Source organism: Oreochromis niloticus, linkage group LG5, assembly GCF_001858045.2.
Source record: "Oreochromis niloticus isolate F11D_XX linkage group LG5, O_niloticus_UMD_NMBU, whole genome shotgun sequence".
NCBI classification, from domain to species: Eukaryota; Metazoa; Chordata; class Actinopteri; order Cichliformes; family Cichlidae; genus Oreochromis; species Oreochromis niloticus.
Genome location: NC_031970.2, coordinates 25,546,337 through 25,564,499, shown reverse-complemented (window position 1 = coordinate 25,564,499; position 18,163 = coordinate 25,546,337). Strand labels below are relative to the sequence as shown.

The 18,163-nt window shown below is 40.3% G+C and overlaps 1 protein-coding gene across 5 annotated transcripts in view; it reads left to right on the top strand.

Moving 5' to 3' along the window:
* The first annotated feature begins 358 nt into the window (after nucleotides 1-358).
* Nucleotides 359-18,163, top strand: part of tfeb (transcription factor EB) — a 30,253-nt gene continuing 12,448 nt past the window's right edge. The window contains exons 1-3 of one of the 5 annotated variants that reach the window (XM_005469350.4): nucleotides 359-2,304; nucleotides 12,905-12,969; nucleotides 16,817-16,920. In XM_005469350.4, coding sequence (XP_005469407.1) covers nucleotides 16,891-16,920 — 30 coding nt within the window. In that variant the 5' untranslated portion in view covers nucleotides 359-2,304; nucleotides 12,905-12,969; nucleotides 16,817-16,890. Of the gene's footprint in view, nucleotides 2,305-10,360; nucleotides 10,835-12,904; nucleotides 12,970-16,816; nucleotides 16,921-18,163 lie in introns of those variants that run through there. The other 4 variants (XM_005469351.4, XM_019358786.2, XM_005469352.4 and 1 more) reach the window with 4 other exon arrangements.

Genomic DNA, 18,163 nt, shown 5'->3' with positions numbered 1-18,163 from the left:
ACCGTCACTGACCCACCACTAAACTGGTCATGTTGAGTTCTAATGTATCAAAAAGTATTCATGGGGCTTCACTTATTCCACATTTTGTCATGTTACAGCCTTATTCCAAAATGGATTAAATTAGTTTCACCTCAAAATTCTACACACAATACCCCATAATGACAAAGTGAAGAAAAAAAAAACTTCTTGCAAATGTATTAAAAATAAATAACATCCACATAGGTATTCACAGCCTTTGCCATGCCACACAGGTACAACTGAGCTCAGCTGCGTCCTGTTTTCACTAATCGTCTGTCACACCTTTATACAACTTGATTGGAGTCCACCTGTGGTAAATTCAGTTGATTGGACATGATTTGGAACGGCATGTACCTGTTTATATAAGGTCCCATAGCTGACCGATCATGTCACAGTACAAACCAAGCCATGAAGTCCAGGGAGATGTAACGAGGCACAGATCTGGGCTGCAATACAGAAGTGTTTTTACAGCATTGAAGGTCCCAGTGAGCACAGTGGCCTTCATCATCTGTAAATGGATGAAATTTGGAACCAGTAGGACTCTTCCTGGAGTTGGCAGCCTGGCCAATTTAAGTGTACAAGAACCTTAGTCAGGGAGGTTCACTCTGTCAGAGCTCTGGCATTGCTTTGAGGAGAGAGGAGACCCTTTTCGAAGGACAACCATTTCTGCAGCATTCCACCAATCAGGCCTGTATAATAGAGCAGTCAGATGGAAGATAACCCTCAGTAAAAGGCATATGACAGCACACCTGGAGTTTACCAAAAGGACTGATGAAACAAAGGCTTTAAAATATTGAAGACCTCTTTTTCTTAATCAAGATTGAAGTCTCTGGTTTAAATGCCAAGTGTCATGTCTGGAGGAAACCATGTACCACCCATCACTTGGCCAATACCATCCCTACAATGACTCATGGTGGTGGCAACATCGTGCTGGGGATCTTTTTGGCAGAAGGAAATGGGAGGCTATTCAGGGTCAAGGGAAAGATTAATGCAGCGACGTAAACGGACATCACTGATGATATCCTGCTCCAGAGCGCTCAGGACCTTTGGCCTGGGGTGACCGTTCATCTTGCAGCAGAACAAAACCCCTAAGCACACAGCCATGATGACAAAGGAGTGCCTTCAAGACAACTCTGTAAATGTCTTTGAGCAGCCCAGCCAGAACCCAGACTTGAACCTGATTGCACTTCTCTGGAGAGAAGTGAAAATTGCTGTACAGCAACAAATTGCATCCAACCTGATGGAGCTTAAGAAGTTCAAAGTGCAAAGAAGAAAAAGAGCCCCAAAACAGGTGTGCTACACTTGTATCATGCTCAGAAAGACCTGAGGCATTAATTGCACTTCCAATAAAGAACTGAGCAAAGGCTGTAAATACTTGCCTACTTTTCCCCCTTATGGGTTATTTTGAGGTGAAAAATTAATTTGAATGTGTTTTGAATAAGGCTGTAACATGACAAAATGTGGAACAAGTGAAGTGCTTTGAATACTTTCTAGATACACTGCATCACCTCATGCTACCTGCAGTGACACTGACCCCAGCCACATGCAAAACTAGTTTAAATGAAAGTGGCAAAAGATGGGGGAGGGGCGGTGACCTCCACCTGGAAAAACCATTACTGTTGTGGGGGGTTCTCATAGTTGCCTTTTTAGTGCACCTGTGAATTTCATTAACGCTAAAGCAGCTGAACTTGATTAACAACCCCCTCTCCTACCCGACTAACCAGATCAACACCCCAGAAGTTTAACTGACTTGAAGCTATGATGTCATTCAAAAGTGTTTAATTTTGAGCAGTGTGCAACAAAGACTGACATTTGATCAGTCAACGGGCTGCACGATGAAAGAGTCATAACGGATAATAGCCTTTTCCTTTCGTTTAGTTCTTTGAGTGCTTTTGTTGAAGGACTCGGAACTAACTTTGCAGTCAACAGGCATCACGTCACTACCTCAAAATAGCGCATCTTCTGCTTTACGCGATGTAAAAACTACATTTCCCACAAGGCCGTTGTGCGCTTTGCCATTGGCGGTGGCACAGGTGACCGCGGACGCTCTGAGTTGTGACAACTTGACCGTCAAAACGAAAACAAATTGGCTAAGTGTCATCGGTTGCACACGCGCTGTCGGTGTGTGGAAATACGGGGAAAGTCAAACCTTTTAAACCTTGGTTTAAAACTCAGCTTGTGATAGCTTCTGACGGACTTGCTGCCAGAACATATAGAAGTGGCCACGCACTTTTTTTTTCTCCTGAGCTTGACTCTTTACTTTGTACTGTCTGACCTTCAGAGCGGGTAAGTTAGATTTCACCAGCGCTACTGAAACTGTTAGCCTCTGCTGAACCGCTGCTGCGTCTGGAAACCCCGTGAAAAGAAAAGTGCGCGTTTCTCTCTTTTAACGCAAACTTGGGCGATTTATCGACTTAAAAGGGAATGGATTAGATTGAACTAATTGATTATGTAGCCCTTTTGGCGAAATAAAAGACATAATTTCATCAAATAAATGCAAAAATGAATTGTGCATACAGGCTACAAACATTAGAAATTATACAGGGCATTTGTTCTACTCGTGTATTTACCGCCTTGAATATATTTGTAGAAAGATTTGAGGCTTTCATGACACATTACAGAATTTACTGCATTAAATATTTTGTACGTGTAGTTTTAACCATAATTTAAATATAAAAACACATTTGCCTTTGTGATGAAGACCCTGGAACCACTGGTTCACAGTGGGCTGCACCACTTTTTCCCTTTTACTGTCCTCTGCGAGTCTGCTGGGAGCTGCCCCTCTTGCCATTTATAAGCTGCAGCCAGACCGGTATCAGTAACAACACCTCAGCCTTGGGGTATGCTGCTATGTATAAGTCTGTGACTGTACAGACTGTATTACTGCTCTGCTTGTTCAAGTGCTTACCTTTAAAGTTATGTAAGGTGCTAACGTGAAAATAATGAAGGCACCCCTGATTTATGCAGCCTTTCCTCTCAGCACAGAGCGCTATTCCTATTTCCATGTGTGTGTGCGCATGTGCTGTATGTATGTTAAGTGGAAAGTAGAGTTTAGCATGACAGTTGCTGTCTGGTAAAGCAGTGATAATAATTGACTCTAATGGCACATGCGTGGTTGGGTTTAACAGTTGTTTCACCATGAAGTGCAAGTTTTAGCTTGCTTTTTCTGGACTGTGGTTAAACTGTTTGACCAACAATTTACTTAGATATGACGTTCCCCAACCAAAGGTGAAATAAATTTAGATGAAGCAACTTATTTAAAAAAAAAACAGATTCACATCAGCAGAATAATGTTTAGCATCAGCAACCCCTTATTTATTTACCCAACACCTTTCCCCCGATCCAGACCATGGGTGCATTGGCTCAACGCCCCCCTTCCTCCCTGAGAACATGTGTGCGACTCTATATTACACCATCAGCGTTTGGCATAAGACCCTCTTCTCTGACCCTTGGTCTCTGCAATCATACATACTGTTCCCCAGAGAGCAAAGTCGCAGTGGACATATCAGCAATCTGTTTGTATCATCTTTTGGGTTACTGCTTAAATTCATTTGTCTTTCCAGCTTCCATCCTTTCTGCACGTCTAACAGATCTGTGAAGCTTGGGTTTTGGGGAACTGCAGTGTGTTCCTTTTATTTGCGCTTGCCTTGAATCACTTCCAGTAAAATGAGTTTTGCACAGAGGTATCAATGAGGTCAGGGTTCATCGTGATACGTGAATATATACACATGGGTTTTGATATAGAAGACAGGGAGAGCTGTGACGCATGAGAACGTCTGTCTACATGTTACTGAAACACACAGACACCTACAGATAAGTATGCATGTGACTGGATTTAGATCTGACTATGGGAATAATGTATAATTTGAAATATGCATGATTAGAAACTTTCTTTTTTCCTTCTGCCTCCGTAACCATGACTCTGTAACCAATCAGAAAAGATGGAAAAACTGGGCATCGGCAATGGCAGATTGCTTAGCTGTAACTAATCTAGTGCTGCTGCATGCCAATAAACCATTTTAATTGAATTATTGCCTTGTCATTTTATCATGTGCCTTTCGGCATGTTTACATAACGGAGATTATACTGCTTATTAGCTAAACTTTCAAATAAATGATAGATTGCTGGAGATATATCTACATAGAGTCAATTGATATTGAAACTAAATTTATAAGATTAAATGTATTCATGTGCAAGGTGTCTGTGCAGCTGTTTAGACTCCTTTTGAACAAGCGTGAACAAGTGTAGGCACACAGATAAGAATGGGACTGATGCTCATCGTGAAACCAGCAGGGTTATGTAGTGCACACAATACGAGAGGGGCCAGGGTTATTAAACGCACAGAGCTGTGAGGTCACTGTCAGCAAGGTCAGAGGTCACTGGTCACAGTATGCAGAGCAGCAGTGACGCCTGATAGACTGACTGCACTCTAACTCTCTCCAATAGCACAGCTGCCACCTGTTCAGAGCAGCAGATGAACCCAAAGTTGAGTTAAAGATGGAAACATCACAGGAAATGTGACCACATCAAGTATTCTAATTAAGATTTCATTTTATTATTTCTGTTCCCTGATTTGTGTTCAACTTGGCACAGAAAGGCACAAATTAGTACAAGCATTGCATCGTGTGTGTCTGTGTGTGTGTGTGTGTGTGTGTGTGAGAGAGAGAGAGAGAGAGAGATGTTTTCAGCCTCATTGGGTATGTGTCTGCAGTCCGTTGGTGATGGGATTAATTTTCTTCAGGTAAACATAGGCAGGCAAGGTGTATACGCACGCACACGCGCACACACACACACACACACACACACACCCTTGCACTCGCACACTGAGACACACGAGCACAGTGGCTCGGTTCAATGGATGTACTCTAGTGTGAAAGAGCATCAGGTGTGTGTAAACACAGCTTCATCCGTTTGCCATATGGACAGTTCTCCCATGACCTACACAGCTTTCTCAGCTCTTGTCCTTAGACCAGGACCGATCCTGGTGGTTTGCTGGATTTTCCTTAGAAATAATAATTTAAAAAAGGCAGACAGAAATATAACACAAACTACTGCATAAGGTTTTCACTGAAGCTCGGAGTTTTTCTAGAAAACCACGGGAATGACAGCGTGGCATGTGCTATATGACAACATGACCCATGATCTCCCAGAGGTAAGTGTGGGTGGGGCGTTTTAGGGCATGTGCTAAATGTGTGACTCCACTTCCTCATCTTATCTTCATTCCACAGTTTCACATCCTCTTTTTTTAACTGAGAGACAGTAGTGACAGGCTTGCTCAGTCTCGTTTCTCTCTGTAAGAATCGCTGCTCATCTGCATCTGTGAGTTATACACAACTGGGCAGCTGCAGTGTGTATTTCTACAGTTTTCTTATCATTGTGAACTGCAGTGATCAGTTGTAGTTGGTAGATGTGTCTCTCTTAAACATCATCTCGTACAATGGCCCACAGAAAATATTACAGTTACCTTTTGTCTCCTTATTAAGATGTTTTTCAGAAATATTAAACATAATGTTGCTGCACACTTAACACACAATGTGTGTGACATTTCAAAGTTGTTCACACAAACGGGAATGAATCAGTTATCGTGTTAAAAGCTTTTCTTAGTCAAGTAAAGTATGTGTAGTAAGTGTGTATAATGAATATGAAATGTGTCCTTGGTAGTTTCACTTCTTTCAGGAAGCTAACAGTTGATGTGCATTGTGAAATTAACACAAAAAATATAGATTTCAAGGTTCAGTGAAGCACTGACGATAAAAGATAGGTGTTGTATCTGCTTCTATTTAAGTTGTGCATAAACTCTTTCCATTTATAATCGTCTTCAGTGCTGTGAAAAGTAGTTCCAGCTGAACAGTTCAGTTCTTTACTAGGAACTTTCACATGTAGTCCACAGACTGCTTCCTTAATGTTATGCCCTGTGGGCTCCTCAAACAGGTTTTCATAATGTGATTCCAAGTGTTGTTGCTATTGACTGTACTTTGAAACCACTGGAAAACACAAATCTGCTTTCTCAAGATTATCTCACCAGCATATTTTTAGCTTAGATTTCATGCTAGTTTTAAGGCATAAAAAAGGTCCAGGGAGAGTATTTATTGACTCACTGATGACTCATGATGCGACTGACATATTTATCCATATTGGATGCATAATCTTCTGCCTTTGACTAATTGTCTTTCGGATATGGCTGATATCCCAAATCCCTGGAACTTGTTATCATCTTGTGTTGACTTTACTTTTTCATCTAGGCTCAGAAATGTTCAATCCTCCTCAGCTTGTACCTTTTTTGGGGTGGGGTGGGGGAGGGACATACTGAGCTCCACAGTGGGGTCACATTGCTTTTCATGTTTGTACTTGAAGATTTAAAACAACAACAACAATATTTTACTCCCTCAACAGCATATCTGATTTAAATTTGCCCACTATCCCCTTCAAGGTCAGCTCATTGTGAAGTGCTGTAAGTGTTCCAGCACTCCTGCTAAGCTTGGATCGCTCCTGGGAAGTCCCATTCCGACCATTTCTAGGCATGCATTTGCAGTGCCCGATAAAAACTGTTCAACTTGAATGCCATTTTAAGGAAGAATACGGAGTCAAACAGAGTAGTTCTGATTGTAAGCAGCTCAAAATGAGCTGAGCCTGCTCTCTAAGTTCAGGTAATTTGAGCCACATTTTCGCAGACATTTGACCTTCAGGGTCAAATTTACAGTGACAACTTGTGAATTAAATAAAATGACATGGACCTGGTGGCGCTACTCACGTCATGATCTGCCTTCCGCTCTCCCATTTAAGACCAGTGTTTGGTCTCTGTGTCAAAAAAGAGGGACCAACGTCCCAGTTACCCATGATGATTAGCCAAATGATAGCTGGGTCCGTCTGACTCAGAGGTTGATGTTTGCTGTTCATGAAAGTTTGAGGTTCATGATGAAACTGCAGACAAACATGGTACTTCCAGGAAGTGATTTAAAAATAGCAGGACTGCTGGAAACGGTGCAGGTATTCACAAGGAGCCAAAATGAAATCTGGTATATTTTATAAGCCTTATGGATTGAGTTCAAGAACTTTCTTTGAATTGTACCTTGTGCAGCTTTTAGTTATGAATTGAATGCAAAAAGATACTCAAATACCAATTGATTCTAACTTGATTCCTTAGATGTTTTCTTTCCCCTTGCATAATGCTGAATGTTATATAACCTGAAGGTGGCTGGCTTCTCGCTGTTATTTGGTAAACATTGGCGTATTCAGTGTTTTGGGAATGACCAGGGAAAAATCCTGAGTAAAACAAGCTTGTATAACTGAATCCTAGTAATTTAATAGCTGCGTTTTTGTTGTTGTTTTTGTCTTTCTTTCTTAGGGCTGGTAATAGTCTATGGAAAAATCTTTAGATTATTCTGTGATAAAGGTATATACAGCATCAAGCTGTGTGTGGGTGTCTTTGTATAGATAACATTCCTTTGTCTATACTGTTTAAACAAAACCTGTCTCATACTTGATCAGAGGACAAGAAATGCATTCTGATCGGAAACGCACACTTGTGCACATGTACAGGCACATTCTGTTACTTTCCATCACTAATACTAACAAGTTTTTCAAGAGTTTTCTAGATTGCATTATGCGATTTGATTTTTTTTTGTACTCAAGGTGGTGCGTGTGTGATAGCCAAAGTCAAATTAAGTTCACGTGTGTGTGTGTGTGTGTGCGCGCGCCCCTTATCCCTAATCTCATCTCTAGATTGCCTTCCATTCCATTTTCCCCGCATATGATGATGTTCACCCATGCAAAAAGAAATGTAGTGTCGCTGGTTGGTTAGTTACTGTACTACCCACTGTTTAATTCACAAATAGAGACCACTACTTTTGTTTTGTCATTATTATTACTGTATATTTTTAATGCTCCAACAAGAAATGGGATTCATTTAAAATAAACAGCTAATTGCTTTATGCACGGTGACTGGAATATCATGAGGTCATTGCCTGTAAACTGTAAACGTGTTTATTTCTTCAAATTAGAGTTATAATATCCCATATAATTTATAGCATGTGACAAGTATCATTAAACCACAACAGCACTTCTATTAGTCATAGACACAGCATGGGGTCACCTCCGGCCAAATGATGTTATGTGCGTAGTCGGGAAGTGCTGTGGGTTCTGTTTTTTCTTTTCTTTTCTTTTTCAAAGAGTTTCAGTTATTTAGTCTTTTTAACATAAAGCAACTCTTACATAAGTGAATATTGGTTTAGTCAGATGCTGTGGTCTGCAGAATCTTGCAAACATCACTTTGATTACCAAAAATATCATGTGTCATGCTGGTATAGTGGTGTGGCGCCATCTTCTCCCTTTCAAAAGAGATTTTAATCACAACAGACTTCCTGGTTTAATAAAGTTTAAATGGATTTAAAAAAAACAAAACAAAAAGAATGCTTTTTAAAATTCTAAAATAGTTATATTTTATTATTTTCTTGATACATCATACACAAAAGCGCACACTTGTGCAGTTACAGGCTACATCCAGTTTCTCTGACTTTCCAGGCATATTTACAGCCCTGTTTTATCCTACATCAATAGCACACAGTATATGTATAAGTGAGCATAGCCAGGTCAGTCTTGATTCAAACAAATCAAAACACATGTTTTAGACTTTCAGCAGAGCCACAGTACTGGTCTTTATAGAGCAGATGGTATCTGGCCCCAACTGTGGTGACTGAGGCACTAAAAAATGGGAAACTTGTGTATCGACAATGCAGAGGGCCTTGATTGGTGTATGTATGTTTGCGTCAATGTATGTGCATCCTTGATAGGCCGTTGTAAAAGGGTACAAGGCTGTCTTAGACAGAGATTTTTTTCCCCCCTACTCCTACTGAAATGAGTTACCATTGGTTAGCCTAGACAGGAACGCAGTTTCTCTGGCCAATAAGCTGAGGACCCTCAGGGGTCCTGCCCCTGGACGAAAATAACCCAGTAAATACACTGTGGGCACTATGAGAACTGGAGCTGGCCTACTGTTTAAAGCTTTGTGTACAAACAAGGGATTCTTGTCAGCTGGGTGCTGCTGAACCATGCTGGCCTGTGTCCTCCTCTGTTGTTTTAGGAACAACTAGCATAGTGGCTTGTTTTTCCTTATTGAGGCATACAGGGTGTGGAGAGGTTGGAAGTGTTTGCATGGAGGGATGTAAATAACTGGGTTAGATACAGTGTTATTAATTGCAATTGAGATTTCAGATGAGTACTGCCTCTTTACAATAGGTTTATGGGAACATCTATGTGAATATCAATGGGGAATATCTACCAGACCTGTACATGATACTGTTGTTTAGTATGCCATGCCATGAATTTATTTCTAATATTAGTTCAGGCGATGATGCTTGAACTCATGTCTGTTAAAAATCATATCCATAAGTCTTGATGCATGCTCAAGCATCCAGGTAGGGAAATCCCAGAAAGTTGATTCTGTTCATCTGGATGTAGCATTTTCAGTAAGAGGAACGTTTCGTCACTCATTCACAGGACTTCTTCAGTCAGCTGACTGCAAGTTCATGAAACTGATAGCACGGCCCATTGATAATCAGTGATGCTAGTTTTGGTCATTATGCAAATATACTGTTTTTAAGATTGGGGAAACCTGCAGTCAGCTGACTGAAGAAGTCCCTCGGATGAGTGACGAAACGTTTTTCCCACTAAAAAAGCTACGTCCAAATAAACAGAATAAACTTTCTGGCATAAGTATTCTGTTTCCTTATTTTCTTGTCTGTCTGGTTGTTGATGGATACAACGTACTTGTGTATATGCATTTTATTAAATGTGAGATTTTTATGTTCTTCACTGTCTTATAGAGAGCCGCCTTCAGGAGCCATTCATCCATAATATCTCATTAATGACAGAAATACATGGATATTCCATATAGGTTTAAGTTTGCAATACTCTGCTGCACTACTTCAGAAAACGTAAACCCTCATTGGAGGCAGTTTTTTGCTGGTCAGATCTTATGCCTGTAAAGTTACCACTAGTCAGGTGTGTTTCAGATGTTTATTTGGATCACATTTTAGCTATGTGTGATGTATCTAGTGCCTTTTTTTCCCTAAACTTAAATTAAATTACACCTGAATAATGCAGGGATCACAGCTTTAGATATGTATGGCTGTGAAATGTTTAATTTATTAGAAAAAGTAAGAAAGCTGTGGAAACAACACTGAAGAAATGCAGATCATCAATGTTAATGTTTTTGTGTGCTTTTTTGTTTGTGTGGTGCGGTTATAGTGTGTGGGTGTTAAATTAAAGAAGTAAATGTGCTGATTCATGGCCCCATAGGTCATAAAAACACAGTGACCTGGTAGATAAAAGAAGGAATTGCATTCAAATTGCGCACGCATATGTGTAGGTGTTGCTGTATGCAAATGTTGTGCACTGAATTAAGAAGAGAGGCTGGACTGAGAAGGAGCTGCCCAATAGAGACAGAGAGAGAGAGAGAGAAAGAAGAAACTAAAAGAGTTAACTAGACACAGGGATCTCCTTGTTGTTGGCCCAGACGATTGCATTCAGGGTAATTTAGGGGAAGAGGAGGGAAGCAGCAGGAGGAGGAGGACGTCTAGGAAGCTGAGCTGGTGGTTAGAAAGGGGGCGGAAGGTGACTAATAGTGACTGACACTGTACTGTAAGCAGTCCTGTTGAGGAAGGGGTGGCATCACAATCAGTGGAGCAGCACATGTAAGCTCTGGTTGGCTGAGCAAGCAAACGGCTCACAGTCTCTGTCAGTGTGTTTACTAACACGTGGAGGGGCTCATTTCACCTGGATACGCTATGCTGTCTTTGTAGTAGTCGGAGAGTTTCTGGTAAGAACCTGAACTTTAACTATACTGAACTATATCTATCGCTGTATGTGCTTCTCGGTGCCTGGCTGTTGACAGCTGTCAGTCTGAGCTCTGTTCATGCTTACTATGGAAACATGTCTGAACATATTTGTGCAAAGTATTTTTAGTAAGAGGGAGAAGAACAGAAGCACTTACAACAACAGAAACTGCCTTGGATCTGGTCTGTTATGACCCAATTTTAATGTACTGTCTGTGATGTTTAAAAAAGAAACAAAAGATTAAAAAATATGATTGAGAGGCTTTGAAGCGTTGTTTAGCAACAGAATGATTGCATTGCGATCGATTATGGTAGTGATTGTGCGGCAGTTAATCTTAGCTGAACTGCAAGGATAGAAAGAAAAAATGAGGCCAGACTTTCAGGAGGTTTTCTGCGTTTCAGTTATCCTCTAGTTTATAAGTTAGAAGGCAATACACCTGCTCTTAGAGATGCTGGATAAAAGTGTTATAATTTGCCCTATAGTGACCTACAGTCTGTGTTCACTTACATAATCTCTATATGGCTTGTGTATAATTCAGGTGTCGTGTCTGTTTAACCAGTTTGGTTAGATGAAATAGCTTAACTGATTTTAGATTAGACAGCATTTGTTTTATTGTAGAGTTTCTTTTGTACTTCCTTCTAGGAGTTCAACTGGTGTATTAGAGTGGATATCAGTGTCAAACAGTTGCAAAGTTTTTGGTGTAAACTGTTCCTTACTCCTAAAAAAAAAAATGTCATGGCTTAAAAAGTTTTAGTTTTTTCCATGGCTTGCCTGGCAAGGAAGTTGCTTCACCGCCGACAGAACTAGGAGTTGTGAAAACTGATGGAAGGAAAGGGGAAGTAATGCGTTGTGGTTTTTATTGATGATGCTGGCTCATTGTCCTTCCTATATCTCAGTGTTGTACAATAGATACTGCGAAGAGCCTGCTGTTGTTCTTTCCGTGCTCTTTTCACAGTACTCTCTGCTCTGTGATCACTGAGATTCGCTCTGCTCAGGGTCTCTCTTGAGCGACTATAAATAGACTGTTGAATGTGACAGGCATTGTGATTCACGCACAGTGTTGATGAGTTATGGTGATTCATTTAGATGACCTTGTGAAAGTTGGTCACTGAGTAGAATCACTCAACCTTAGCACTTTATGTTGGTGAGTTGTTTCTATCCACGTTTCTAGCCATGTTGTTTCTATCCACCTCAAATTTACAGTCTTAAGACTACTGACTATGTTTGAGTGGTTATTTTGCATGATATATACTCTGTGCGTGTGTGTGTGTGTGTGTGTGTGTGTGTATATACCATGTTTAGATATCTTTGTGAGGACCAAAAATTGGAATGCTACTATACTTGTGGGGACCAACAGTCCCTTATGGCGACAAAATGCCCGTCCCCACGAGTTTCAAGGCATTTTTGAGGTTAGCGTTAGGGTAAGCGGCTAGGGAAAGCAGTATGTCACTTAGATGTCCCCATTAAGATATTAAAAGTGTTGTGTGTATGTGTGTATATTAGATCCCTTTTAACTCTAACCATGATATGTTTTGATATTTCCCTGCGTGTGCATCACTTTTCATAAAAACCTTTACATCCTTGACGCTCTTACTTGAATGGTTAAGGTGTTAAAACGACTGGAAACCAGGTATAGGAAATACAGTGCCAGAAAAACCTCTTTACAGATTTGAAAGCGTGATGTACAAGAATGAGCTGGGGAGGGGGGGACAGCAACTTTCAAATCAGTTATTGAGAATATCTTCCTGTCGCATGTGTTTATACTTAAGCCCTCACCATGGTCTGTTGCTTCACTTGCTTCCGCCATGGAAATTCTGCTTTAAGTGTGTGTTGCACACCTGCAGCTCCCCCTTCTTAAATACTTCACTGCTTCCTCTGCTGCTTTTTCACAACAGCCAAATTTATATGCTTTATTTTTAGCTGTTCATTTTATCTGTCTGTTCAGTTTTACATTTTCTAACCAATCGTTTCTTCTTTTTCTTTTTGATTGTTGTTCTCTCTTTGTTCTTTCATCCCCTCATCCCACTGGCCATCGACTCCCTCCATCATCCAGACATGTAGTCAGCAGCATAAGCAGAGCACACACTACTTTGTGAACTTTTATTTACTCTCAAACAGGTAATTGTACATTTGTGTGTGTGTCTGTCTGCATGCTGTTAAGATCTCTTTTCATATTCTACCGTCAAAATCATCATGCCAAGTGTTTGTAGCAATAGAAATAAAATCAGTGTGCCTATATAACCCCTGTATACTCTAATGATATATATTTATGTCACAGATATGTTGTGGTAACAGATGAAAATGATCTGCCTGTTTGCCAGTGTGTATGTCTCAATGGGGCTACCTGTAAAGGTTATATATATTTGCACATCCATACAAAGGAAGTGCTGAATCCCATACTTCCAGTGCGAGTTTTATCCCGTAATCTTGGTATCCTTAAGCTCATGGTAGTGGTGGAAATTGTGATTTTGACATATTCATAACAGAGGTCTGTTTACATGTTTTCAGGGGGTCTGCATGAAAACTGGCAAACACCATAGAGCGCTAATACACATGCAGGCTTACTCTTCATGTGCATGCCCTCCTCTCACCTGTACCTGCACCTACACACAAACACATGCACAAATGCATGAGGCTATGCACACAAACACATGAACAAAACAACAAAAAAACACACTGTAGTTCAGGGGAACATGGTGTTCCTGAAAAGGAGAACAGAGAGCAGGGTTATTTTAGCCATTAGCACAGGAAGATGGATAACTTAATGAGAAAGCCAGCGTTTGTGTTTTGACTTGAAATTATATTCTTTGGTTTTCCAGTTTGGTTTGTGAAAATTCTTTTTTTAAAACTTTAATATCTTGTCTTGTCATGAGAAAGGTTAAGCAGCTTTTGCACCACATTGTTGACATGTTGGTGTTCAGAGCAGGGCTAGCCATGTTGCACCTCCTGTCCCTCTGCTCACTACCTGTGCAGAACTGATTTGCACAGGTCCTACACTTGCTTTAAATGAAGTTTTACATGCTGTTATTTATATGCAACTTTGACAACATGCATGTGCACCTTGCATGCATAGAGGTAGGTGTGTGTATGTACACACTCCACATATAACTGCTGGTTGTCAAAAAGGCCCTTCTTGGCTTTGCACAGCCACTTCTAAAAATAAACACTCCACAAATTAACGCGCTGTCTCCGAGCACAGGTGCTATAGCCCCACACTGCGCCCACATTTGTGTGTACTTCTGTGTGTATCTGCTATGCTTCTGCCTGGAAGAAAAGCTGTCATCACTCTCTAAGTTAAATATATTACACACCTCTTGGATATCTTGGTTAGCTGTCATTACCTAGCCATGTTGCCTCCTCACAGATGTATCTGATCGGCCTTTACTTTGACCTGATACGAAAAAGTTTTAATTCACACAAAGTACCGCAGAAACACATGCTTATGGTAGTTTAGAAATGGAAGCTGGACTTTGGTTGAGATATATTTGTGTGGCTAACGTGGCAGTGTTGGCCTCTGACCCGGGCTTCCTCCGCTCTGCATCCTACTACTGGCTGTCAGTGTTTGAAGTGAAGGGGTTGTGACATTACAGCGTCGGACACACAATAGCTGCTGTGTGCTTCTACTGCGTCACAAATGCCCCCAGTTGATGTCAGGCAATGGGAAGGCCCGTGTGGGGGATCATGCTGCCTGGTAGCAGTGTGTCACCATATGATATCAGGAAGTGACATCCTATATGATGAAAATAAGTGTGCAACATTTACAGGACATGTAGGTCATGGATCATGGCTTTGTTACAGTGGGTGGATGTATGATACATACTTTGCATGATGAAAATGGAGGAAGTGAAATGTAAACATTGCAGCAAACGCATCTGCCACTGTAATTAACAAGGTAGATTTGGAATCCTTTCACTCATGCATCGGGGATTCAAACGTGTGTCTTGAAACGTAGCCTGGTTTCTCTACAAAGTAGACCATTAGGTGCAAGTCAAATCTAATATATTTTTATAAGTAAAGCTTGTGTCTGCAAAGAGCTTTTATGGTCAACAACAACATACCCCTGTGCAACTAGCCCTTGTTGTGCACAAGTACACACCTTGAAGACGTTTACTACTGTCGCTGCAGGAGGGCTCCTTCTGTTGCAGCACTGCATCAACAGCTGTAAATCTTGCAGATTAAAGCAAGCTGGCCTTTAAGATCTGCCGGTTGGCCTGCCCTAAAGTCCAAGTTCTGGCACAAGTGTGTTTTGGAAACTGTATGTGTTTGAATGTGTATCTCTGCATGGGTGTGTGTTTTTCATGTGGGCCATCTAATGGGCACAAAGCAGGCAGTGTGTGCCCCCTCGGTTGCTGAAATGTACACTGTGGACAACAGGCGGCTTCAGTCCTTCTCAATAGGAGCTGCCCTTCTTATTGTACCTCGTGCACAATGAGCTTTTCTCTCTCTCTCGCTCTGTCTTTCTCTCTTTATGAGCATATACAGAGAATGGAGCAATCACATTCTGACTGATGCTGTGCTATTCCATCCCACAGCACCGCAAGCACAAGATATTTGACTAGCCACCGAGATCTAGCACTGATTTCATCACACCTTTATAAGGGCCAGACAAACTTAGTCACGCAGGGGCTAAACGCAAGTCACTGCAGAAGGGGAACTATCAGCCCAGGAACTCCCCAATCTATGTTAACTTTTTGTATGCGTGAGAGAAAAAAAGCAGATGTTGGAAAGGGGTGACGGGTGTTCCCCTCATCTTTTTGCTCACATGATCACTTAAGAACAACAAGACCACATGACTGACATGACTTCTCCAACTTTACTGGAAATCATCCACTATGTGGGGGAGAGAAAAAAAGATTATTTCCTGTCTTTCTTTTTTTTTTTCATCATAACAAAACTAAAAGGGTCAAGTCAGGGTGACACCAGGAGTGTGCAAGTGATCCATAGCTGCTAATGTTATGTGACTGATGCACATTAGGTGTGAAACTGTTCAAAAGGTCATTGTAGTTGAGGAATTTTCATGCAGTATCTTTTGAATCAAAGGTGGATTTTAAAGTGACATTCCAATTTGGAAACAGTCATGAGGTGTATGTTTTTTGGGGGTTGTTTATTTTTTCTTTCTTTGAAAATGTTGCTCAACAGACAGACAATGAATGGAAGGTTAGATGAATAGATTTGAGAGGCTTGGCTGATTCTGGTGATGTGTCAGAACATTTTGTTTACTGATCCAGCTTTGCTTACTTGAGGCCTGATCAGAGACTGTGAATCAGCGAATGCTGTGTTTACTTGGTAAACAGTTTTAGTAGTATCCACCCTGCGTTTAAACGTCTTTTAGAAATTGGATTTAGTACAATTGATTCAGTGGGAACACAGAAATCTTGATTATTTATTTTTTTGAATGTTATAAATGAGATATTGCATTGGTGTGACTACTACCTTGATTTAACTTAACTGAACAGAGGATTTAATCAACTTGGTTCTGGACTTCTTTTATAAGTTTAAGTAGCTGTTTATCAATAGTTAGTAAAGGTTTGGACAATCTTGTTATCGTCAAACAATTGCATACATATACTAGCATAAATAAGACAAACTAAAGTAACTTTTGTTTGTTATTTTAAACAAGAAATGAATGCTTAAACTAAAGCTGAGAATCTGCTTCACTGTTAAATAAACGTAGCCAAAAAATTGTAACATATCACAAAGCCACAGGTCTGTACACACAAAAGTATTGCACACATCTCCTCTTGTCTCACACCTCCTTTCCCACCACTGATGCTGCCATCAAACATAAAAGAATCAGTTTAATTAGGCTTTTCTTCAGAGGTTAGATGTGTTTACAGGGTCTAGTTCTTTGCAAATGATCTGTAATAACGAGGTTACATTTTCTGTTAATCAGATCATTTCTAGCTTCTTTCTATGTTACTACAATTTTTTTCACTTTTTTCCCCCCTCGTTGTCTCTTTTACAGCTTCCACTACCTCTCGGGCTGGACTGTGGTGCATTAACGTCAGCTCGCCCTCCCCTGCCCCCCGCCCCTCAGCCATGGCCTCACGCATTGGCTTGCGGATGCAGGTACAACATAACCTTCCACCGTTCAGTAAACATCATGCGGGAGTTTTGCTGGCTATTTATATCACTTTATATTTGTAATGTTGTGCAATGAATTTGAAACTTGAACGTTTTTTTTCCTTTTAAATGTCTCATAGCATTTTGATTGATAGATGGGCGTGTGAATGAATGAATTAGAAGTACATTAGAAAAGAATAGAAATAGCAAAAATAAAATAAGTAAAAATAAATTTAAAAAATATGTGAAAAAAGCCAAAGCTACTAAAAATGCAGAATCAATAAAATATTATACAAGAATTATTGGTACTATGTACAAGTGGTGCTATATATACTAAAAGGCAGATCAGAGTTGTTGTTGTTGTTGTTTTTTTAATGGACATTGAAGCTTTTAAAATAAAGTAAATTTTAAAATACACGGCTGATTATAAAGTTTTATATACAAATCTTACAGTTTTCACAAGTCCTCACCGTGTCCCTTTCGGACACATGGCACATGACCATATGATAGTCAAACAATAGTCACGAGCATATTTGGAGTCACTGCAGCCAGTGTTGTTATTACGTTATCTACTGGTACCAGCATGAAACTCATAAATCCCTTCTTTCTAACATTGCGTGCTGCGATTGTTACCAGTGAACGGCTGTGGAATTAAAGCACTTTGAAATCAGACGATTCTTTTTGATATACTCTTTACACATGTATTTGATTGGAAAATATTTATTTTATGTGCATATTTTAAAGTCTGATTGCTGACTACTCCTTCCTATAGTGGCTGTAACAGTCTGCTGCTGAAAGAACTGCTCAGGGTCTTCACAGTCTCCTGCAGAGGATGAGGGGTTTTATCCATAATGGACATTAGCTTGGCTAACTTCTCCTCTCACCCACCTCCATTGTGGAATCTATGGGACTGACCAAGGCAGAGCTTTTCCATCATTTGTTTGAATGCCATCTTTTTTCAGCGACAACTTTTTCCACTCGCTAATTTGTCTGTGATTTTAGTATTTGGTGCATTCACAGATGTGTCACCTGCTGCTGTCTGCTAACAAGCAAAGAGGCAAAAGTAATATTAAATCATAGCCCGAGGTTATTTTTGGGAAAATTCCACCTGGAAAAATGTCCTCCCCTCAAATTCAGTTATAGCTCGGAAAAACTTTATAAAGTGAGTCAGTAAAAAATAAAGATGCCCTTGAACAATATGCAAAAAAAAAAGAAAAAAGAAAATCAAATTTGTTGTAACTATTGAAGC